Source organism: Barbus barbus, assembly GCF_936440315.1.
Source record: "Barbus barbus genome assembly, chromosome: 15".
Classification (NCBI taxonomy): Eukaryota; Metazoa; Chordata; class Actinopteri; order Cypriniformes; family Cyprinidae; genus Barbus; species Barbus barbus.
In genome coordinates, this window is record NC_136743.1 from 28,169,159 (window position 1) to 28,190,206 (window position 21,048).

Below are 21,048 nucleotides of genomic sequence, written 5' to 3' on the forward strand. Positions count from 1 at the left end.
AACGAAAATTACAATAAAACATCATCTTTGCATAACTTTGCATGCCAATTAATTTTATTATACTAGTGTTTCCTACAGGATTCATTTTCATCCTGTTGTTCCCAACATATTGTACATAATCATGCCACTGCATGAGTTTTAGAATTAATATAAAAATCTAGTGCAGTTTGAAACTAAAATTAAATAATTTCATTAAGAAGACACAGATTAAAACGGCTAGCTAACTATATTTGAAATATCACTATTGGTGTGAAGCTCCAGTACCTTTCGGTTGGGGTGGACAACCACGCTCAAGTCTTAAGCTGGCGTGGTCTGTTGTGAGACACTGGCCACACAGGTGGTTCGTCAGCTCTCTCAGAGTGGGTTTCACAATATCTGTCCCAGTCAGGAGGAAGCCCTGTGCGCTCGCCTCAATCTGGAAGTTCTTGAAGGTTTTGGTGATGCTGCCATGACAATCCCTCTAGAATAAAAAGGTCAGTTTTGATTTGTGTTACTCTGTGTGAAACACAGAACAACTTTAATATCCTAATTTTACGCAAACATATTTACATATAATGTCTGTTTGTTTGTTCTTCTTTTGCTTGACATACTGATAATGAAGCGAGTACCTCATTACATATGACAGTCAGGAGAACATGATCGAACTCGTGAGTGCTCCAGCGCAGTAGGTACATGCCCTCCTCATAACCTTCCTGCTTGAGTTTATGGATGGCATATTCATTACTGAGGGATACAAAAGAGATACCATTACATCAGCTGTCCAAAAACATTCTTCTCTGTCATTTGATGACTATATTAGACAGTTTTAGATGCTGAAAAACATGCTGAACAAATTAAATAGGGCTACAGAAAGTTATATGAATTTGAATTATTACACTACCATTAAAAAGTTTGGAGTTTTTGAAAGATTCACCTTTTATGTTCACCAAGGCTGCTTTTATACAGTAAAAACTGTAATATTGTGAAATATTATTACAATTTAAAATAAATGTTTTCTATTTTAATATATTGAAAAATGTAATTTATTCCTGTGATGGCAAAGCTGATTTTTCAGAAATCCTTCTAATATGCTGATTTGCTGCTCAAGAAACATTTCTGTTTCAAAAAAGTAATCAATATGGAAAAAATAAGACAATTACATTTTGAGTCGATAATTCCATGTTGTCTGATTTAAATCCAATATTTGCTGTTACAGTGAATAATATAAGATAATATACTGTAATATACTGTGCTAATATAACAAACAATATAATGGCATTATATAATGCAACCTTAGCACATTCAAAATTGAATATGCAGAACACAAGACATTTCAAAGCTACAGAGGTGGGAAAGATTAAATCAAATTTTGGTCTGTCACTCATTAAGGTAATTTTCTGATTCAGAACTCAGTGCTTGATAACCACTGCTTACTGCTGGCCATTGTTGAATAGAAAAGAGCAGCGACCAGTTGCATAAACATTGCCATAGTGTCAAGACTGTGTCTTATGAGCAAGTATGCTTAGAAGTTATTATGGTGCTAATCAGCCTCTCTTTTTGGTATCAAATTAGACGAAGCTACATTTTTATGTAGCTGACTTCAATTAAGTTATTGTCTAAACTTGTAAGACTAGTTTTCGCAGTTTATGTAGCTGTGCCCAACATGAATATATATTAAATCATTTCCTTTTGTGTTCTGCAGAAGAAAGACAGTTAGTCATACAGGGATTTGGAATGATATGAGTTCATTTAAGCATGATGAGTACATATACTAACTTGATTGGACCATGGCAGCCTTCTCGTAGGTTCCTTTCCAGTGAGACGGGAGCCACATCCCTGCAGAGGAAATGATGCGCATCTACTGTGAGCCTAAAGTATCCATCTACCAGACTGGCAAAGGACAGCGCCTCCTCATGGGATGCCAGCTTCAGCTCCTGAAGAAGATCACAAACGTAAAACTGGGTTTAACAAAAGGTCTGATTTTCCCTAAATGAACCAAAGCGATCACAGATCTCACGGTAAAACTCACCATGTTTTTGTTGTCCTGTTTGTGGATGGTAACCACAGAGTATTTGATGAGAAGATGCGTTATCTCATTAAAGTCTGAAAAGAGTGTCCATCTGTCCTCTCCTGCATCAGGTGATGCTACTTTACTCAGTTTCTTACGGTCTCTCTTTGATTTACGTCTCTCCTGATTGGTCCACAGATCTGAACTGGCCTTAAAAAAATAAATACGTGACATTAAAAAAAACTGTAGAATTAGAAACATATAGAAATACTGAACTCTAAACTGAAGTGTGAAACTTCAGCACGTACACTACCGTTCAGAAGTTTGGGGTCATGTTTATTGGTTAGTTTGTTTTAAAAATGAATAATTTCATAAATCAAGAACGCATTCAATTGTCATTGTCTTTTCAATGTTGATCTGTAATTCTGCGGCCTCCCCTGCTTCATTGATCCGATCCAGATTTCCTTGTTATTCAACTCTATCCTCCTCCAGTAGATCAATGTCATCTGCAAATTTGAGGTTGTTGATCTTATACCCACGGACTGATATTCCAGTGCCATTGTCTCTTACCGAGTCCATTACTCTCTCGAGTTACGAGATGAATATAGATGGCGATATCGGATCCCTTTGTCTTGTTCCAACCGTTGTTTTAAAGCAATCGCCCATTTCTCCAACAACTCGCACCGCCGACTGCGAGATTTCACAGATGTTCTGCAGTATCTTGGTCAATCTTGCTCCGACTCCATATGACTTGAGTGTTGCCCAAGTGACGTTTGTTGTTTGATGGAGTCAAATGCCTTTCAGAAATTAATGAAGCAGTTGATGTGTCGTCCTTTACGTTTCGCCTTCTCTTGCATAAGTCTTAGGATCAGGATTTGATGTGTCGTGCATCTGTCTTTCCTGAATACGACCTGCTCCTCTGACAGATGTGGTTCCATCTGCGCTTTCAATCTCTCCAGTAACACCATCCTCAATACCTTACCCATGTGACTTAACAGAGCAATTGTCCTGTAGTTGCTGCATTCTGCCATTGTGACGATGACTGACTTTGCCCATTCCTCTCCCTTCCTGCCATATCTGATTGCAGATTGTGTGTGTATCTCGTCTGTAACTTTTTGTTCTCCGGCTTGTATCATTTCTCAGGTTATAATATCAAAATTTTACTTTTTTACTGTATTTTATCAAACAAATGCAGCCTTGTTGAACAAAGAAACTTCTTTCAAAAACATTTTGAACGGCAGTGTAAAGTTCATTGCACATGGAGTCTGAAATTTCCGCATGCGTTTTTCTGTTTTTTCGTATTCCCCATCCTTTCCTATCAAAATGCATGCTACAGATGCGAAAGAGCAGAAAATCGAACCTAATCCGAATTTTTTTTGATGGACGAAAGTTTCGGAGGCAGTGTGCAAACGTGATTGACACAACGTGAGGTTGTATTTATTTTTTAACATGCGGAAATTTCGGACAAAAATTTCAGACTATGGCTATTATTTGTACTAATGCCTTCTTACCACAGTGGGGACTTTACACCAATGAATGCCAGAGGTGCCAGACACCAGGATCTTGTAATGAACACCAGCAGTGCTGCTGGAGTCTGTGATCATTTGCTCGTTCTCATGTATGATGAGAGAAGAGGGTTCAAACACCTCCTGGCAGAAGTGTTTCGTTAGAGTCTCTAAAGTAGACATATATTTGACCTTCAGGTCATGGGTTTTGATCTTGTTGCCTTGCACAGTGTTCCTGGTGAATTCCTCAAGGAACACTTTAAAGACGTTGGCGATGCGCAGACGAGTGAGAATGTTCCTGTGACGTATGGACTTGTACAGGACCTTGGGGATGTAATTCTTGTACCTGACAAAGATAAAGTGAAACAGTGAAAATTACAGGGAGTTTAATAGTTATATAATTACTCATTATTGGTGGATTTGTTCCTCAGATCACACTGGGGAGAAATCAGAGATGACTGAAGGCAATTCAACCTTACACCTGTAAACTCCATCTCAGTGACAACGGCACCATTAATGAATCATGTAAAACGTGATCAGAAATCAAACATCATTCTATACACATTTCCAACAATACTGAGCAAATACTGAGTCTACATGTATATCAAAATAAGGGCAGTTAATGTATTTTTTATTTACATTTTTTTGAAAAATAATGGTTTTACAATTAACACATGCAATTATTTCCAGTATATGTTTGTTGAGAATATAATTCACTTTTACTTTTTTCATCAGTGTTTCTTTTTCTTCCAGGTTTTATTTTGTGGGGGTTTTTTTTCATTTGATGTTGTTTTTTTAGATTTTCCTTTACTTGCTTGTTTAATTTTTTTGTTTTATGTTTTTTTTTATCTGTCATGTATTGTCTTTATTTAATATTTAATATATTAAAATAAAATATTACTATTAATTAATTACTTTTTAATTATTTATATTATTTAATTATCTGTTGGGGGATTTTATTATATATATATATATATATATATATATATGTACACACACAAACACACACACACACACACACACACATAACAATACCTAACATAATATAAAAACAAAACAAAAACTTTCAACAGAAAGCAAAACTAAACTAAAAAACTTAAAAGTGTGTGTGTGATTGTTCTCCATTAGCAGCAGCCTGAGAATCAAAACTCACCACAAAAAAATAAATGCATGATATATAAAGAAATAGAATAGAAAAGTTATATTTTTTTAAATCTTGCTATAGTCTCAGTCGTGAAAAAAAAATTTTAAACTAAAAAAATCTCATAAAATACAAAGCAAATAAATAAAAAAATGCTCTTACTCAAATTCACTGACAGGAAGATTTTTTTCAATGGCATCATGGGAGATGGCCATCACCGCCATACCCAAACACTCATTTTCTATCTGCTGGACATCATTCTCATCACGAGGGCTACGCAGCGGTGCCAGATCACTCTGAAAGTCACACTGACTCTGAAAAACACAAAAACACACATACAAATGAGCAGCCACAACTCTCTTGAACAGCACATCCTTTAAAAGCAGGCAATGTTTTTGTCACCGTACCTGTGCATAGAGGTACGTTAGTGAAACCATATCCAGAACAGCCGTTCCTGTAGACTCCGTCCCTCTCTTGAGACAGTGTCTGGATACTGGAGGAGATGTCTTGAGAGGAGATGTCCCATGCCAGTTTGTAAAATAGAACCTGTGCCACGAATGCCATTATAACGTAAATATGCAACATCATTTCACACATCACACAAAACAGGGAAGAAAAACTAAAAGAGAATAGGAATACCTCATGCGATAGTAAAGCTTCAATCTTGTAGTCTTATCAATGGTGAATGGGTGATTGGGTGGATACCAGATCTTGCTAAATTCATCATAAAGGGCGAACAAAGCGCTACACAGTGGAGATATACCTGTAATACCGAGACATTACTGAGTCTGTGATGATAACAGTGTTTATTTTGTGTAATATCTGAAACACCTACCCAACTTCTTGGCTGCTTCAACACACAGCTCCTCTGCTGTGAAACTTCCTGAGAGATGAATGATCTGGTGTGTCTCTGGCAGGTAAAAGTGTATCTCCAGCCCCTGTAATATCACTGAGGCCATCACTACTTCTTCTTTTTCAGCGCTTTATTAATGAGGTCCAGGCAAAATTCCATTCCAACAATTTCCTAAGTATAGTGGAATAAAATTCTGCCATCAAACATGGTATAGAAGAGCATTTCAGTATTTGAAATACAGTGAAGCACGTTCTTTAGGAACACCTGCAGTCTTTACAGACAGTTTAATAGAAACTGAAAGTTCGCAGAAGAGCTCAATTCACGACTAACACACTTCTCTCCTATTTCTGACTGTCATTAGTGTGTTTGGATTCTTACAGCGACATCGAATGAACTTATAAAAGATAGAAACCATGGAAAGTAATTTGCCTTACCGTCGAAAGATCATCTGGATGAGATTCACTTCCGAAGAAACTGATGATGACTAGATTCTGATAAATTACGTCAGCCACACACTGACTCTGATTGGCTGCTTGACGTTGACGTCACGTTTATTTAACCCTTAATTAGTCGAGTTTCTGTCACTGTACTATAATTATGATACAGACCTCTTGCGAAAGTCCCAACGTTATTTTCCAGCGAAAAAATCTGTTTCTCTGTGTGTGTGTGTGCGTGTGCGTGCGTGCGTGCGTGCGTGCGTGTGTGTGTGTGTGTGTTTTTGTTTTTATATTCCGGTGGGGACTTAAACCTGAATACACACAGACTCATGGGGACTTGTGTCACGGTGGGGGCCTAAATTGAGGTCCCCGCGGGTAAACAAGCTTATAAATCACACAGAATGAAGTTTTTTGAAAATCTAAAACTGCAAAAAGTCTCCTGTGAGGGCTAAGTTTAGGTGTAGGGTTGGTGTAGTAGGGCAATAGAATATACGGTCTGTACAGTAGAAAACCATTACGCCTATGGAAGTCCCCACAAGGATAGCGAAAGTCTCTGTGTGTGTGTGTGTGTGTGCGTGTGCGTGTGTGTGCGTGTGTGCGTGCGTGTGTGTGTGTGCGTTTGTGTGTTTACGGGTAGCGGTCTTACTAAATAATGAATGCACGTTCAATTGTCCACAATATGGCATTTTCGGATCTTGTCAATGTATTTTATTGTTTAGGCTATTTTAAGATGAACTAGGCTCATATAATATTCATTATTTTTAGACAGACAGACATATGAACTAACAATGAAAAATACTTCAAAAGTATTTATTAATCTTAGTAAATGTTAATTACAACAGTTTCTAATATTCAAATGCAATGTTTTATCTGGTAATGGTTTTTTAACAATAAAACAATCAAAATCAAAACAGTATAACGTTAACTAAGATAAATAAATACTGTAACAAATGTCTTGTTCATTAATGTTAGTTAATGCATTAATAATAACTAGTTACAGATAGAGATTGAATCTACGTAAATAATAATAATTATTATTATTTGTTTGTATGTTTGTTATACTGGAGAGCTTCAGAGCAGTAGATTATTTTATTATTATTATTATTCAAAGAACAGTAACATACAAATCAAGAAACAAAAAGAAGAAAAGGGGAGAAAAAAGATCAGTATATTGTGTTATTGTAAGACTGCTCCTTTAAGAGTGTAGTTTGAGGAAATAGGAAGTCAGTCCAGTAACATTTAGCACAAAAAACAAAAGGCGTTTGTGAATGATGGCAGGAATAAAAGGTAAAACTAATCGGTAACTCTTGTTCTGATCAGTACTTTATAACACTTTATTTAAAAACACACCGATGCTTTTACGAGAGCATCTGCTGTCGAGAGTAATTACCTAAAAGTCTTGTATACTTTGTTGAAGTTTCATAACTACAGACTGCTGCATATAAGCTATAGGCCTCAGTATAATATAAGTGTAGATATAGTGCAGATGGGTTAGTTCAAGTCTATTAAGTATCATGTAGCAATGGTAAATAATAATACATTGTCAGTACGGTTTAAGTTTTACTTACTTTTGTTATACCGTTGTGCTGCAGTCTTTTTTCGGTCATATTCAGTATTCAACCAATGATAATCAAATTGAGAAATGAGCTTAAACAGGAAAATCACGGTATTTATTTATAATATATATATATATATATAAGTACGCCACTTCTGTAGTTGCGAGCTATGGCCGCAAGGGGGCCAAACAGACAATGTGCCAGTGCTCAAATCCTTGGCCTGGACTAATCTGAATTATTGCTTTTCAGCTCTTGTTGCGTTATCCTTCAGTGGTGCACTTGGACTCACTTTTCTCCTTTTGGGATGTGCACTGGAACAGTTTGGGTAGGTCTATGTTTTTTGTCATCTGTAAAGATCTGAAGTGCAGTAATTCAAGATAACCTCTATGTGCTTCCTTCCTCACAGAGTGTACTGGCCAATGTTTGTCCTGATGTTCTACATCCTGTCACCTATCCCAAATTTAATAGCCAGGAGGCATGCGGACGACACTGAGTCAAGCAATACATGCAGGGAGCTTGCATACTTTTTAACCACTGGAATCGTGGTGTCAGCGTATGGGATACCTGTCGTCCTTGCACGAAAATCTGTGGTGAGTACAGAATATGCTGCAGGCCTATATGTCCTGCTTCGGTTTTATCTTTGTTATGCCAAAAAGTGAATAAAAAATGAAAATTCTGTCATTTACTCACCCTCAAGTTTTTCTAAACCTGTATGAGTTTCTTCTTCTGTTGAACGCAAAAGAAAGGTATTTTTAAGAATGTTGGTAACCAAGCATCTGACGGTAGCCACTGACTTACATAGTATTGAAAAAAAGGCTACCATCAACTATTTGGATACCAACTTTATTCAAAATATCTTCTTTTTGTGTTCAACAGAAGAGAGAAACTCATACAGGTATGGAGCAAGTGGATGGTGGGTAATGATGACAGAATATTCTTTGTTGGCTATCAACATGTATAATAAAACATGTCCAAGTCACGTTTAACCTAAAAAGAAAGAAAGAACCTAAGGCATTTTATTTATATATTTTGCATTTGACTTAATACATTTGATTTAATTTTTAATCAATAAATACTTTTTCAGTTTTGCCAATCAGTGTTATTTCAGTAAACTATTTAGAGGTGCTGTTATAGTTCATTTATTAATATAGCAAGTTTATTAATATTTTGAATCAGTTTTTAATTTTAATATTTTCTACTTTCATTTTGAATTTCGTTTTAGTCATTTTGTTGTATTTTTGTTTTTTCAATGTTTTTATAATATATGTGAATTTTTTTATATATGTCTGTCATGATGCACGGAGCAGACAACTCGATGAACTCAGTCTCAACTTTATTAACAAGCACACACTCTCTCTTAGCCGTCAGTGGTAGACTGCATCACTGGCACCGCCCCCGTTGCCCAGCAACCCTGGACCCCGACACAGAACAGCCAATCACAATAAACCATTCACATTTCACCACATCTTAAAGTTCAGCTAGTCCCTTATTATTTTAGTTTTCTTTAAACAATATAAAACAAAGCGAATTACTTTCTCAACCACGTAACGGGCATCAATATAAACATCAGATATCAGTAATAATATTCACTGATCACAATCTCTTCACCATAACTTGGCCCTTAAACAGAACATGTTAGGATTTAATAATTCACTTTTCATTTCTTTCCACAATCTTACAGTACACTATATAAGTTAACATGCAAGGAAACTCTTTGCATCAGTTTGGTTGTTAACAACTACCCCAAAACATAATCCTTAAACTTTACGGGCTGTTTTACTTCCCTACCAGCAAGGGTTCTTTTGCAGGTGGGTGTATGAGTGTGTGGTGTAATGGAAGCTGGGGTACTGGACCCATTCCTAGAGTCCGTGGTTAAATCAGGCTCAAGAGAGGGTCCATCAGTTACTTCACCGTTCTCAGTTACAGTCTGTCTATGTGGTGTCTCAGATGTTTCAGGAGTTATAGGTGTTTCAGGGACACTCTGAATGTGTCTCCGGTTCCGGCGAGAGATTGTGCCTTCCTTTGTTTGCTCAATGTATGATCTGGGTTCAGGAGCTTTTCCGACAACTGTCGCTGATGTTTTCCATGCTTTTTCTCCATCCAACTTAACTTTCACACTTTGTCCAGGATGTAGGTCAGATGGAGAACGTGCTGACTATCGTCGGTTATAGAAGTACTTATAAGCTTGTTTGGTTTATTTGTCTTTCAGTCTGACTTGTTCATAGTCAATTGGGCTGGGTAGCAGGTTCTTTGGTAGTGTCAGAACTGACGTCCGATCATCAGTTGAGCTGGGCTCAATCCTGTGGCATTGATCGGTGTAGCACGATAGCTCATAAGAGCCAGCTGTGGATCTGGTTGTCTCAGCACTCTTTTTGCAATAGCAACACTTCTTTCAGCAGCACCGTTAGCCTGTGGGTAACGAGGGCTGGAAGTAGTGTGAGCGAAGTTGTATGTCATTTTGAACTCAGCAAACTCTGTAGATGTGAACCGAGTAGCGTTGTCTGTCACAAGCTCGTATGGGATCCCCCACCGTACGAACATTTTTCAGATGCATTATCACCTGCTGGCTAAAAATAGTTTACAGATGTGCAATCTCAATGTCACGAGAATAATAGTCCACGACTATCAGGTATTTCTTACTATCTAATTAACAGATGTCCGCAGCGATCTTTTGCCATGGCGCGTTGGGAAGGGATATAACCATCAAGGGCTCTCTCTCTTGTGTCACTTTGTAAACTTGACAGAACTCACATGTCTCTACTGTTTTTGTGATGTCCCTGCCTATTCCAGGCCACCACACCGACATATTAGCCCTCTCCCTGCACTTTGTGAGGCCCTGATGACCTGTGGGAAGCTGATGTAACACCTCCAGTCTCTGAGAACCAGGAATCACAATTCTATCCTCATACAGCAAAAGTCCATCAATTTCAGAAAGGTGAGCTCTAGCTGCATGAAACCTGTGCAGTGTGTTTGTCAATTGAGATGTCTGACTGGGCCATCCTTGGCGGATGTACTTGCAAACCGACTGGAGATCTGGATCTTGTTGTGTGGCTTTCCTTATTGCATTTAGCCTGTCTCCACTCACAGGCTTAGTGGACAGTACTGCTTGTACAAACACTGTCACATCACGCTCTGTGTCAGACTCACCATGATGAGTCAGTGGATTTCTGGAAAGAGTGTCTGCCACCACGAGCTGTTTGCCTGGTACATGCACTGCTTTGACATTTAAATCTCATCAAGCGCATCAGTAGGCGTTGGTATCTTAAGAGAGCTTTGTCGACATCATAGGAGTTTATTAAGGGTACAAGCGGCTTGTGGTCAGTCTGGAGTTCAAATTTGTCCATACCTTGCAAGTACCGTGAGAACCGCTCACATGCCCACACACCAGCTAGGCATTCCTTCTCGACTTGTGAGTAGCGGCGTTCTGTCTCTGTTAAAGTCCTTGAACAGAAAGCAATAGGACGTAGTCCATTTTCCTGCTGCTGAAACAGGGCAGCCCCTAGGCCATAACTACTTGCGTCTGCACTGACTACTGTGGTCCTGTTTGCATCATAGAATGCTAGTGCCGGTGCTGTGGTCAACATGATCTTGACCCTGTTAAATGCCTGTGTCTGTGCTACATTCCAGGTACATTCAGTGTCACCCTTCAACAGTTCAGTCATTGGATGAAGAACTGAGGAGAGACCCGGGAGGAATTTGCCCAGGTAATTTATCATTCCTAAGACCTGTCGCAGTTCAGTCAGATTCGTAGGGCAGGGGATCTCAGTTATAGCTCTCACTTTGTTAGTGTCTGGCCAGATCCTATCCTTTCCAATGACATGTCCAAAGAATTGAATCTCAGATTTTCCAAAGTGACACTTTTCTTTGTTTAACTTAAGACCAGATTCTCTGATGGACCTTAAGACTGCCTTGAGGTTGCGATCATGCTCCTCCTTGTCTCTACCGAACACCAGTATATCATCCATCACCGCTACCGTGCCGGCATGGTCTTTGAGGAGAGTGCTCATTTCTCTCTGAAATATCTCCGGAGCTGAGAAAATTCCGAAGGGGAGTCTCCGGAAACAGAAGTGGCCAACTGGTGTGATAATGGTGGTGAGTTTCCTGCAGCTCGCATCCAATGGTATCTGCCAAAATCCACTAGACGCGTCTAATGTGGAGAATATGCATGCACCAGACAGTTGTGGTAGGATATCCTCAAGTGTGGGCAGAATGAATCTCTCACGCTTTACTGCTTCGTTCAATTTCTTAAGGTCAACGCAAATTCTCACCTTGCCGTTCTTCTTTATCACAGGCACCATTGGGGCACACCAGTCTGTTGCTTCCGTGACCTCTTCTATGATTCTTGACTTTAGCATACGTTGCAGCTCCTCTTCCACTTTTGGCAGTAATGGAAAGGGATTTGGCATCCTGTATGAGCTCAATTTTGATTGGCTCGCAATCCAGGAGTCTGAAGTCTCCAAAAACACTGTCCTCAGTGCTAATAGAATCGACTCTGCTCACCAGCTTCATTTCACAGGCAGTTTTACGACTAAAGAGGTTGTTGGTGTATGGGCCTTTAACTACATAGGTCCAGAAACTGACATTTTGTACTTTTCTTTCTGTACAGGCTAAGAATTTACCAATACACTCCAGTTTGCTGCCTGGACTCCTGATGTCTGCAAGTGTTTTAGTAAGATGAGGGCAACTAGGAAGTTTCAGAAATGTTTGCTCAAACATGACTGTGATTTATGCACCAGTATCGATCTTGAACTTAACAGTAGTCCCCTGCATTGGTGACTTCACATGCCACTCATCCTCATTAGCATCATCTGAAACTGACACCAGAAACCACATTTCTTTTCTTTCATCATCTTTTCAGTCACTGGTCACTTCTTTTACAGTCTTTGTTTTACAAGCGACCTCGAAATGGCCTGTTTTGTTACACTTGTGGCATCGTTTCCCTCAGGCAGGACAGGCCCCATATTCGTGCACACATCCGCATCTTGAACAGGTCACTTTGTTACTTTCATCTCATGGTTTAGTGTCAGGATCTCTGCATTTACCTCCTGTGTGTTTCTTGAAATGTTTCGTGTGTTTAGACTTGTAGCCTACTTCATTTACATCACAGGCACCTCGAATATCAGCGTTTTGTGTTTTAATCAGTTCTGACTGGCGAGCAATCTGTATCGCTTTCTCCAGCGTCAAATCAGGCTCTTATTGCAGCTTTTCAGACACGTTACTATCTGCAATTCCAATCACAATGCGAACGCGAATCTGCTCCTCTTTAGTAGCACCGAAATCACAATACTCTGCCAGCTCGTATAAAATCCTGACGAATGCTTCAATACTTTCACCGCTTCATTGACTTCTTGCAGATACCTTACTGGTTTTTGAAAATAGCCTGTCTTCCGTTCTTTAAATGATTATTTTTTTCTTGTTTAATTAGATTTCCAGGTGACCCATAAAGTTCATATAATAATAGCTTCTTAGAGGTTATAACAGAATTCTGTTTTGTACAAGAGGAAAAACCTTCACTATAGAGGCATTGATTAAATTTCATTATATTTTTGTTCAGATTGCATTTAGTGCTCCCAGTATCCTCAAAATGACTTAAAAGCATATACAGACAGAATATGCTTTCTAAAAAGGCAAACCAGACAGTACAATGAATGAAATGTGTCACCATGAATGAAACTAATGGCTGTCTTCCTCTGCAGATCCAGTGGGGCGCCTGTGGCCTGGTAATGGCAGGCAATTGTGTTATTTTTCTGACCATTCTGGGTTTCTTCCTGATATTCGGAGGTGGAGATGACTTTAGCTGGGAACAGTGGTAAAACCTATCCGGAAGAAGAACATAAATACATTATAAACTATGAAACTTTAAATTGCTTGCCATGGCAATGTTGATTAACCCAGGCCTTGACAGAGACTGTGTCCATTGCTTTGTTTTACTTTCGGGTTATGGCTGCTTTGGTGCTCTGCTTCTGCCTTTTCATTTGCATTACATATGCATGGCTCAGTGTATACAATAATTTGCTTAAAAATGGTAATTATGAAGTTGCATTTATAGAAATATTGCATTTAAACTTGTTTGAACAGCAAAAAGAGTAAATCTCACGAAATCTGTATAGTACAGTTTGGGTCATATTTACTCAAATCAAAAGCAAAAAACAGTCAATTATGATTTCCTTAAATAAAAAGAAGCCTGTTTTTGGAACATTTAAGATTTCTTCCCCACCCTCTCATCAACAGATGTGTTTTTTCAACACAATGCAAAAATTATTTATTATTTGATATATTAAAAACATAAAAAAATATATAATATTACAATAATTCCTAAATAAAAGTCCTAAAAGTAGGCTTCTACTTTTACATATACACAGTACACTGTTTTTGTGAGATTCACGATCAAATAACTAATTTTAGTATGAACTAGAAATCTTTCATGCAAGCCAATTAAACCATCATTACGATTTAGAATTTAATAATACACAAAGGGAAGCATCTTTCTGTCCTTTTTTTAGCAGCTTGAATTGTTAGTACTTAATTATCCTGATTAAATCATGAATGATTTGCACTTGATATATAGGCCTGCCAGTTAAGAGGCATAATGAATTATGAAACAATGTCACCTAAGAGCAATGCTTTGTGTTTGCAAACAGAAGCACTGCAACCATGGCAGTCTATGAAGTGTTTGTGTCTTTGTTTTTGCAATGCCACTAATGTAAATTACGGATCGGAGCCGTTAAGCTTTAACCTTCTTAAACAGTTTACACCACATTACCAAAGCAAACATCTTCCTGCTGTTCTGTGGCTCTGTAGAAACAGGAAGAAAAGTTTTAAATTCATGCAGAATGCAATCTTAAACAGCTTTTCAGTGATTATAGAATGCTTTTTATAGTTACTTTTTATTGCATGAAATTCCAGCAACATTTTCTTACAGCTGACATAATTCCACATCAAAGCTTATGAAACACTTTGACATGATTATGTAATTTATATTGTAGGCTATGTAGTAAATGCATTGTTTGAGATCCAGTTTCATCTGAATGATAGTTTTGGGGTTTAATGACTGACAGTTTCACACTACTTCTGTTGTCGTTAATAGTTTATAAAGGATTGTAAGGTTTAAAATCTTCCTGTTTTGTTTCTTCAGAGGTTAAACTGACTCTACATTGAATCACTTGTATAAGGGATGTTTTTGATATACCTTTGTGATCTTGTTTCAGCACTTTCAAACAATATCCATTTGATTATATGAATTAAAAAACACTTGAATTTTTCATTTTTTGTCTTGTCATAATTTTGTCTTTTTCAGTAACTCTTTATAAATAGCGTAATTGTTTGTTTAATATTGCACACTTTTTGACCAGTGTGACTTTAAATTATGCATACAGTAAATCATAGCAATGGTTTCTGTTGATGTCAGCAATGCAAGTGCCAAACTGCTTACAGAGCGGAGAGATACAGACCAGAGGATGGCTGTTCAGTGAGTGCAACTATATAAGGTCCGTTTCACATTGAAATATAATGTATGTGAGTGACAGCACAATGACATATTTGAATTCACATCTGGTTTACTTCCCATGTTTGCTGCAGACACAGGATGCCAATGCAGAGAGTAAAGATGTTACGTATGAGAAAGGAGGAACATATTTTTGTATCTGGAGGTGGCAGATATTGTAGGAGTGTGTGCAGAGTAACTGAGAAATCACTGAAGCTTAAATATGATGGGTCTGAGAGAAAGCCATACGATTTTTCTGGATTGTTGCACCTGTGTGGTCTGCCAAAGTCAGGTGATCACCTTCAACATCTGGAGGTCTTGGTCTTCAGAATCTCAATTCAGCAAGCGGTCTCCTGTTAATGTCTTCATGATTATTTTTCGATAATAATTTGGATTATATTTAGGCCATAAATGGAATTAATTGCCTTTTGGAAATTTTGGCAAACAGGACAAATAAAATACATTTAGAAAATTTTGCAAGAAAAAGTTCACTTTATTCATATATTCTCTATATATTCTCGTTCATATAAGTCATTTTGGCCGCTGATTTTAAGTATTTTTTTGGCCTGTATTACAAATGTTACAAATTCTGACGATGGATGAACATCCAGAAAACGATCAGGCACAACAGCCGAGAGGAAGAAGAGGAGTAAGGATGCATGGAAGTGTACAGAGGCAAAACAGAGGAAGAGACAGAAGAGGCCAAGGACAGAGGTGCATATCAGATGAAATAATGTTGTCAATCATGGCCTTACAACGGCTGAAGGCTGCAGCTAAAAATTGGGAGATCGACCATATCCTCAATAATTCAAACATTTTGAAACAGTCTCTTTCAATCAATATCCCACATACAGTAATGTGTAAATTTGTACTTTTGAAAGGAAATATGGCATACATAAGAAGTGCAGCCTTCTGCATTTCAGTACAGTAACTGTCATCCAAACTGTTGCCAACGTTTACATCAGGAAATACTACTGTAACAGAGTGCACTGTTACACTTCATACTACATGTAATACATTTGTACAAAAATAAATGTACTGAATAAATACAAATGTTCATATACTTTTTTTTCCTATGTACTATTGACTCTTCTCAACAAATATCAGATTTATTTTTATAAAACCTTAATTTCTATGGTTGACTGTCATGGTGAAAAAACAACTAAACATTTTGACCAGTGTGGCTCACACAATGACAAAAATACTTTATATTTTGGTGGCCTTGGCCAAATTACTGACACAATAACTAGGTTTTGAAGCATGAAAGAAATGTTTTGGGTGAGTAACTACATTTTGCAGACATGCAATAAAGTTCTGAATTTCCAGCAAACAGTTGTGACATTTGCACTCACAGTTTAGAGAATGTTAAGACTGTTTCGAAAAATGTGCCAAAGCAATTAAGAAAAACTGTAATACACATTTCTTTATTCATACAATAGTTATTTAAACTGGTATTTGTCACGTGTCGGTTTCCTTTCAGGTTCTGCATTCCTTCCTCAGCAACTCATAACAGAAGACTCGACCGCAAATAATATGGATGAACGTAACCAGTTCATTTTGATGGCTCACGTCACAAAGGAGCCTCTGGATTTAGTTTGGCCTTTTGTGCCGCTCGCCCTCGCCAGCTCTCTCAACGGAGACGAACTCAAGCCGGAGCCCAGTCCGCGGCGATGATGGTTCCACCGCCCGCGATGAAGAGTGTGCCGCCGACCGCGGCGATGATGGTTCCGCCGCCCGCGACAAAGATGGTTCCACCGCCCGTGACGATGATGATCCCGTCCAGCTCTTCTGCGTCTCCACTGGTCCCGTCCAGCTCGCCTGTCTCCCCGCTGGTTCCGTCCAGCTCCGCGCCTCCAGAGCGCCCTCAAGTGCCCGCTCCTCCTCAATGGCTCCCAGAGGGGAACTTCCCCAAGAAAATTTTGGGGGGGGTGCCATATAGTCACGGCCTGTGTGGCCAGGCCAAGGCCAAGGCCATGGTACCCCTTGATCCGCCTTGGCCTCCCAAGTCTCCAGTCCCACCATGGCTCCCCGAGTCTCCAGTCCCGCCATGGCTCCCCGAGTCTCCTGTCCAGCCATGGCCTCCCGAGTCTCCTGTCCCGCCATGGCCCCCCGAATCTCCAGTCCCGCCATGGCCTCCCGAGTCTCCTGTCCCGCCATGGCCTCCCGAGTCTCCAGTCCCACCATAGCTCCCCAAGTCTCCTGATCCGCCATGGCTTCCGGAATCCCCTGATCCGCCCTGGAGGCTTCCCGTGTCTCCTCCCTGTCCTGGCCCTGCTCCAGCCTCCAGGGCGCCCGCCCCCCCTCCCCTATGTGTATGTTACGGTGCGGGACGCACCTTCCGGGAGGGGGGGGGGGGGCGATATCTGTCACGTGTCGGTTTCCTTTCAGTTCTGTTTTGCCCTTATTTGGTAGTTCCTGTCCTAGTTTAGTTAATCATTCATCCTATTCACCTGTTTTGTGTTAATTATCTCGTTTACTCCTTTGTTCCTGTTCCTTTTAAGCATTCAGTTTTGTTCTAGCCTGGGTCGAGTCTACAAAGTAAAGTTATGTTTAAGCTGCTATTTCTGTTGTTAATTCATCTGCATGATTAAAAGAACCTGTTTATTCTTCATCCCTCGTCGTCCTGCATTCCTTCCTCAGCAACTCGTAACATTATTAGTCATATTTACCATTTTTATAAACATATTATTATGCTTTTGCATCCTTTTTTTAATCTTGAAAGCTTCAGTTCCAGTTGATTGTAACTGCATAGAAAAGAGTAACCAGTGCATGCATAAAATTTTCATTTTACATACTGCATCTTGCTTTTAAAAGTGGACCACATTTGATAAACTTTAAAATAGCTAGACTTCTCTATAAGCAAAATCCCAAGCATAATGTATTGCAAGCAAGCAGCTAAAGTTTAAAATAAATTATATACTTTAATGATGGAGGGATTAAATGACAAAATATCACAGAAAACCTGCCTGAAGACTGCTGAGCTGTGTCTTTCTCTGAACGATTCTCTCGTGCTTGGATTCAAATAAATAAATGAGTGGTCCGCAGACACTGGCCCTAACGGCAGCAGTGCCACTCGCTAATGACCTTCCCTGGGGAGTTCTGCTCTATTTTTAAGCACAATCAAAGTGGCCAGACTGAATGATGATAATTAAAGAGAGGAAGCCTGGTCTTCAGAGGTGTCCTAAAGCAGATAAGAAACATCTTGTAACATATTCATGCTTTTGATTATGAAATATGGCAAAATATATACCCAAAAATATATTATTTTAAATATTGATCTCTTAAAATTGTTATAATGGCACATATCCTAATTAAAGAGGGAAACTGAGTAGCCGTGTTCTGTAGGGTTGGCAACCTGACAAGCATTTGAAATACAAGAGCATCATTCATAAGAGACTGCATGATGTTTACTTTCAGAAAACATCAATGAATAAGCATTTCTGAATGCTTAGTCATATGCATTCATGCCTTCAGAAAAAAATAATAATTCAGCAAATAGTTCTTATAAATCCTAATGCTTAATTCTGAGACACTGGAGAGATACAGGATAGTTTTTCTAAAAACAGTGGTTGTGGGTTTAGGAAAGGGCCCTCCAGTGGCCATGAATCTCTGCACCTCACACCCGTTGCCTGGAAACAGCCCAGTGATCCTCTGATTTATTTATTTCATTCATTTACCACATTTTACTTGTTCTGTTTTATTTCATTTCATATTTAGGTAACGCTGACCTTGCTTGACTTTCTGACACACTGCAATGTCTGCAATCTTGTGGGTTTATTGATGTTTCTCAAATACAACATATAAGGCAACTTACTGTACGGAGGACTACATATAGAGATGAAAGCTCGATGGAAGATCATGAATCTTGACTGCACATTTTACAAGACACAGTTATGACCTTGAATAGTCACTTTTAATCTAAATTTAAGATAATTACTTATGAAAATAAGTTTATTTGAAAGTTTCTTTATGAAAAGATAGATAGATAGATAGATAGATAGATAGATAGATAGATAGATAGATAGATAGATAGATAGATAGATAGATAGATAGATAGATAGATAGATAGATAGATAGATAGATAGATAGATAGATAGATAGATAGATTCTTCACCAGTCTCTGTGTAGTTGTGATTCTTTGTTTTCCTGGTTTCTCTCATCTTCTCAGTTGGAGGGAATAAGAGTGTCAGGAGGATCACAGCACACCATCAATGCCAGAGTCCCAGAGAGGAGGAGGAGGATGGGGAGGAGGAGGGATGTCCCATACGCTGGTGATGAGTGACCATTACCAATAGGATAGGAGGGGTTTACGGAAAGGTCTGTTTTATTTCCTCGCGCGCCGATTTTATTCGTTCATAGATGACTATCATCTCGAAACGACAGCGCATGCATATACGGTAAGTTTGCACGCTTCTCTCGGTCTATATTGCTCGTTGCATACAACGACGCTACCGTGCACTTCGTTGACAAAGAGAACATTACATTGTCGCTTTCTAAGCATTAGACTTGAGACCTGAATCGCCCTCGATGATCGTGACTGTGTAGGCTGATGTAAGTTGCATCCGTTAACGTGTTAACATCGTTACGCGCGTGCATCATGGTTCATGTATGTAACAGTGGTCTGTCAAAGTACCGATACAATTTAATTTCTTGACTAAATATCTGCCAAGCCGGGCTAAATTAAAATCACAGGCCATTTGAAGTTCGTCTCGTTAAACGATGCACAAGGCACACGCAGTTATAGGACTGTCCGTGAGTCGTGAAGGTGTTTCACTGGAGATGTCATGTTATTAAATATTTGAACTAATATACTGTTGTTTTATCTTTCGAACTACGCTTTATCATGTTTAGGAGCACCGGCTTGTGAATCATCTTAATTAACTTGATGAACTTTATTGCCAGATACCCTTTTCACTGTCTGCTCTGGGAAAAGTGTGAAAGCTCATCATCCATTCTCATGAATATTAATTGACGTTATACAAATTCCTTGCTATCAGACTAATATAGTGAGTTGCTGTGGTTTAATATGAAGGCACTATGAGTCGACGCTGTGCATTCATTCCTTCCTTAAAATAATCTGCATTAAATTCAATAAGCATTGTCATTATTTATGGAGGAATGTGCATACAGATGTATAAGTGGTATGATGTTCTTAAACTTTTATGAGTAGTGTAGCACATTAATCTTTCTCTTGTAGATTGGCAATACAGAAATGACTTGATTTAACTTTTACATTAAGAAGAGCCTTTCTGAGTGACAACGTTCTCTTTGGAAAAAATCAATGATTTAGTGAATGAAGTCTTAGCTTAGTTAATAATTCCAGGTAATTCTTGGAATTTCCAATTGACCTTATTTTTTTTTCTCTCCAGGAAATAGGTCTTGTATTCAGTGGCACATTGAAACCTAATAAGACAAATTAAATACATCTCACACACTGTTCTCTTCTCCCCACCAACCCCAGCTCCTCATTTCCTCCAGCTCATACACAACTAATACATTTTGGTCCTGAAAATGCTCTGAGAATGTTACTTTACGGTTTTTAAAAAAATAAATAAAAAATCAGCTCATGTGCCCTATACTGAAAAGATCATTAGAACTTTAGAATAAAAAAAAGACATAAAAACATAAAAAGAACAATCTTAGATTGTTAAAACTAAAGAAATAAATGGGATTCTTACATGTTAAGGAAACAGCTCATATATCCTTGTATATGTTTTCAGGCATGATTGATGCAAACACAACTGACAGATATCAGTTCCCAAAACATTCTGGGAATGTTTGTTTATAGTTCTAAAAAAAAAAATGTTAGAATGTAAGATATTGGTTCCACCCCCAAAAATACCAAACACCAACCGTACACTAACCTTAGTAAAACATATTGTGGAAAGCGTTGTTTTCGCCCTCTTAAGGTGAATAATTACATAATAACCCATCCATCTGTGTGCACCCAATCAAATAATAGCTGCAGATTTTAATTTGGATGTGTTTGTAAAATCTAATTGTCTGATGTTTATGTAAACAGCATACATGCATTTATCTTAAATGACCATTTGAACTATCATTCTGTTTGATTGCTTGGTGTTACA

At 38.5% G+C, this 21,048-nt stretch overlaps 2 protein-coding genes across 2 annotated transcripts in view; one reads left to right on the forward strand and one right to left on the reverse strand.

Moving 5' to 3' along the window:
* LOC306880745 (tyrosine-protein kinase JAK1-like) overlaps positions 1-6,003 on the reverse strand; it is a 21,030-nt gene extending 15,027 nt beyond the window's left edge. The window contains exons 1-10 of the mRNA XM_079434483.1: positions 5,921-6,003; positions 5,469-5,657; positions 5,273-5,396; positions 5,041-5,179; positions 4,796-4,947; positions 3,499-3,838; positions 2,009-2,197; positions 1,756-1,913; positions 609-723; positions 265-460 (exon numbers count right to left, since the gene is read on the reverse strand). Coding sequence (XP_079290609.1) covers positions 265-460; positions 609-723; positions 1,756-1,913; positions 2,009-2,197; positions 3,499-3,838; positions 4,796-4,947; positions 5,041-5,179; positions 5,273-5,396; positions 5,469-5,592 — 1,537 coding nt within the window. The 5' untranslated portion in view covers positions 5,593-5,657; positions 5,921-6,003. The remainder of the gene's footprint in view (positions 1-264; positions 461-608; positions 724-1,755; positions 1,914-2,008; positions 2,198-3,498; positions 3,839-4,795; positions 4,948-5,040; positions 5,180-5,272; positions 5,397-5,468; positions 5,658-5,920) is intronic.
* Positions 6,004-7,121: 1,118 nt separating this feature from the next.
* Positions 7,122-14,741, forward strand: LOC306881246 (leptin receptor gene-related protein-like). Its single transcript, XM_079435249.1, has 4 exons — positions 7,122-7,210; positions 7,729-7,804; positions 7,886-8,069; positions 13,176-14,741. Exons 1-4 carry the CDS (start codon positions 7,192-7,194, stop codon positions 13,290-13,292), a joined length of 396 nt encoding a protein of 131 aa, XP_079291375.1. The 5' UTR covers positions 7,122-7,191; the 3' UTR covers positions 13,293-14,741.
* Positions 14,742-21,048: the final 6,307 nt, after the last annotated feature.

What these genes read in the sequence shown, in the direction of transcription:
- LOC306881246 (XM_079435249.1), top strand. An exon ending in TGTGCACTGGAACAGTTTGG is followed by an intron (nt 7,805 to 7,885) that starts GTAGGTCTATGT and finishes CCTTCCTCACAG; the next exon opens with AGTGTACTGGCCAATGTTTG. An exon ending in TCCTTGCACGAAAATCTGTG is followed by an intron (nt 8,070 to 13,175) that starts GTGAGTACAGAA and finishes CTTCCTCTGCAG; the next exon opens with ATCCAGTGGGGCGCCTGTGG.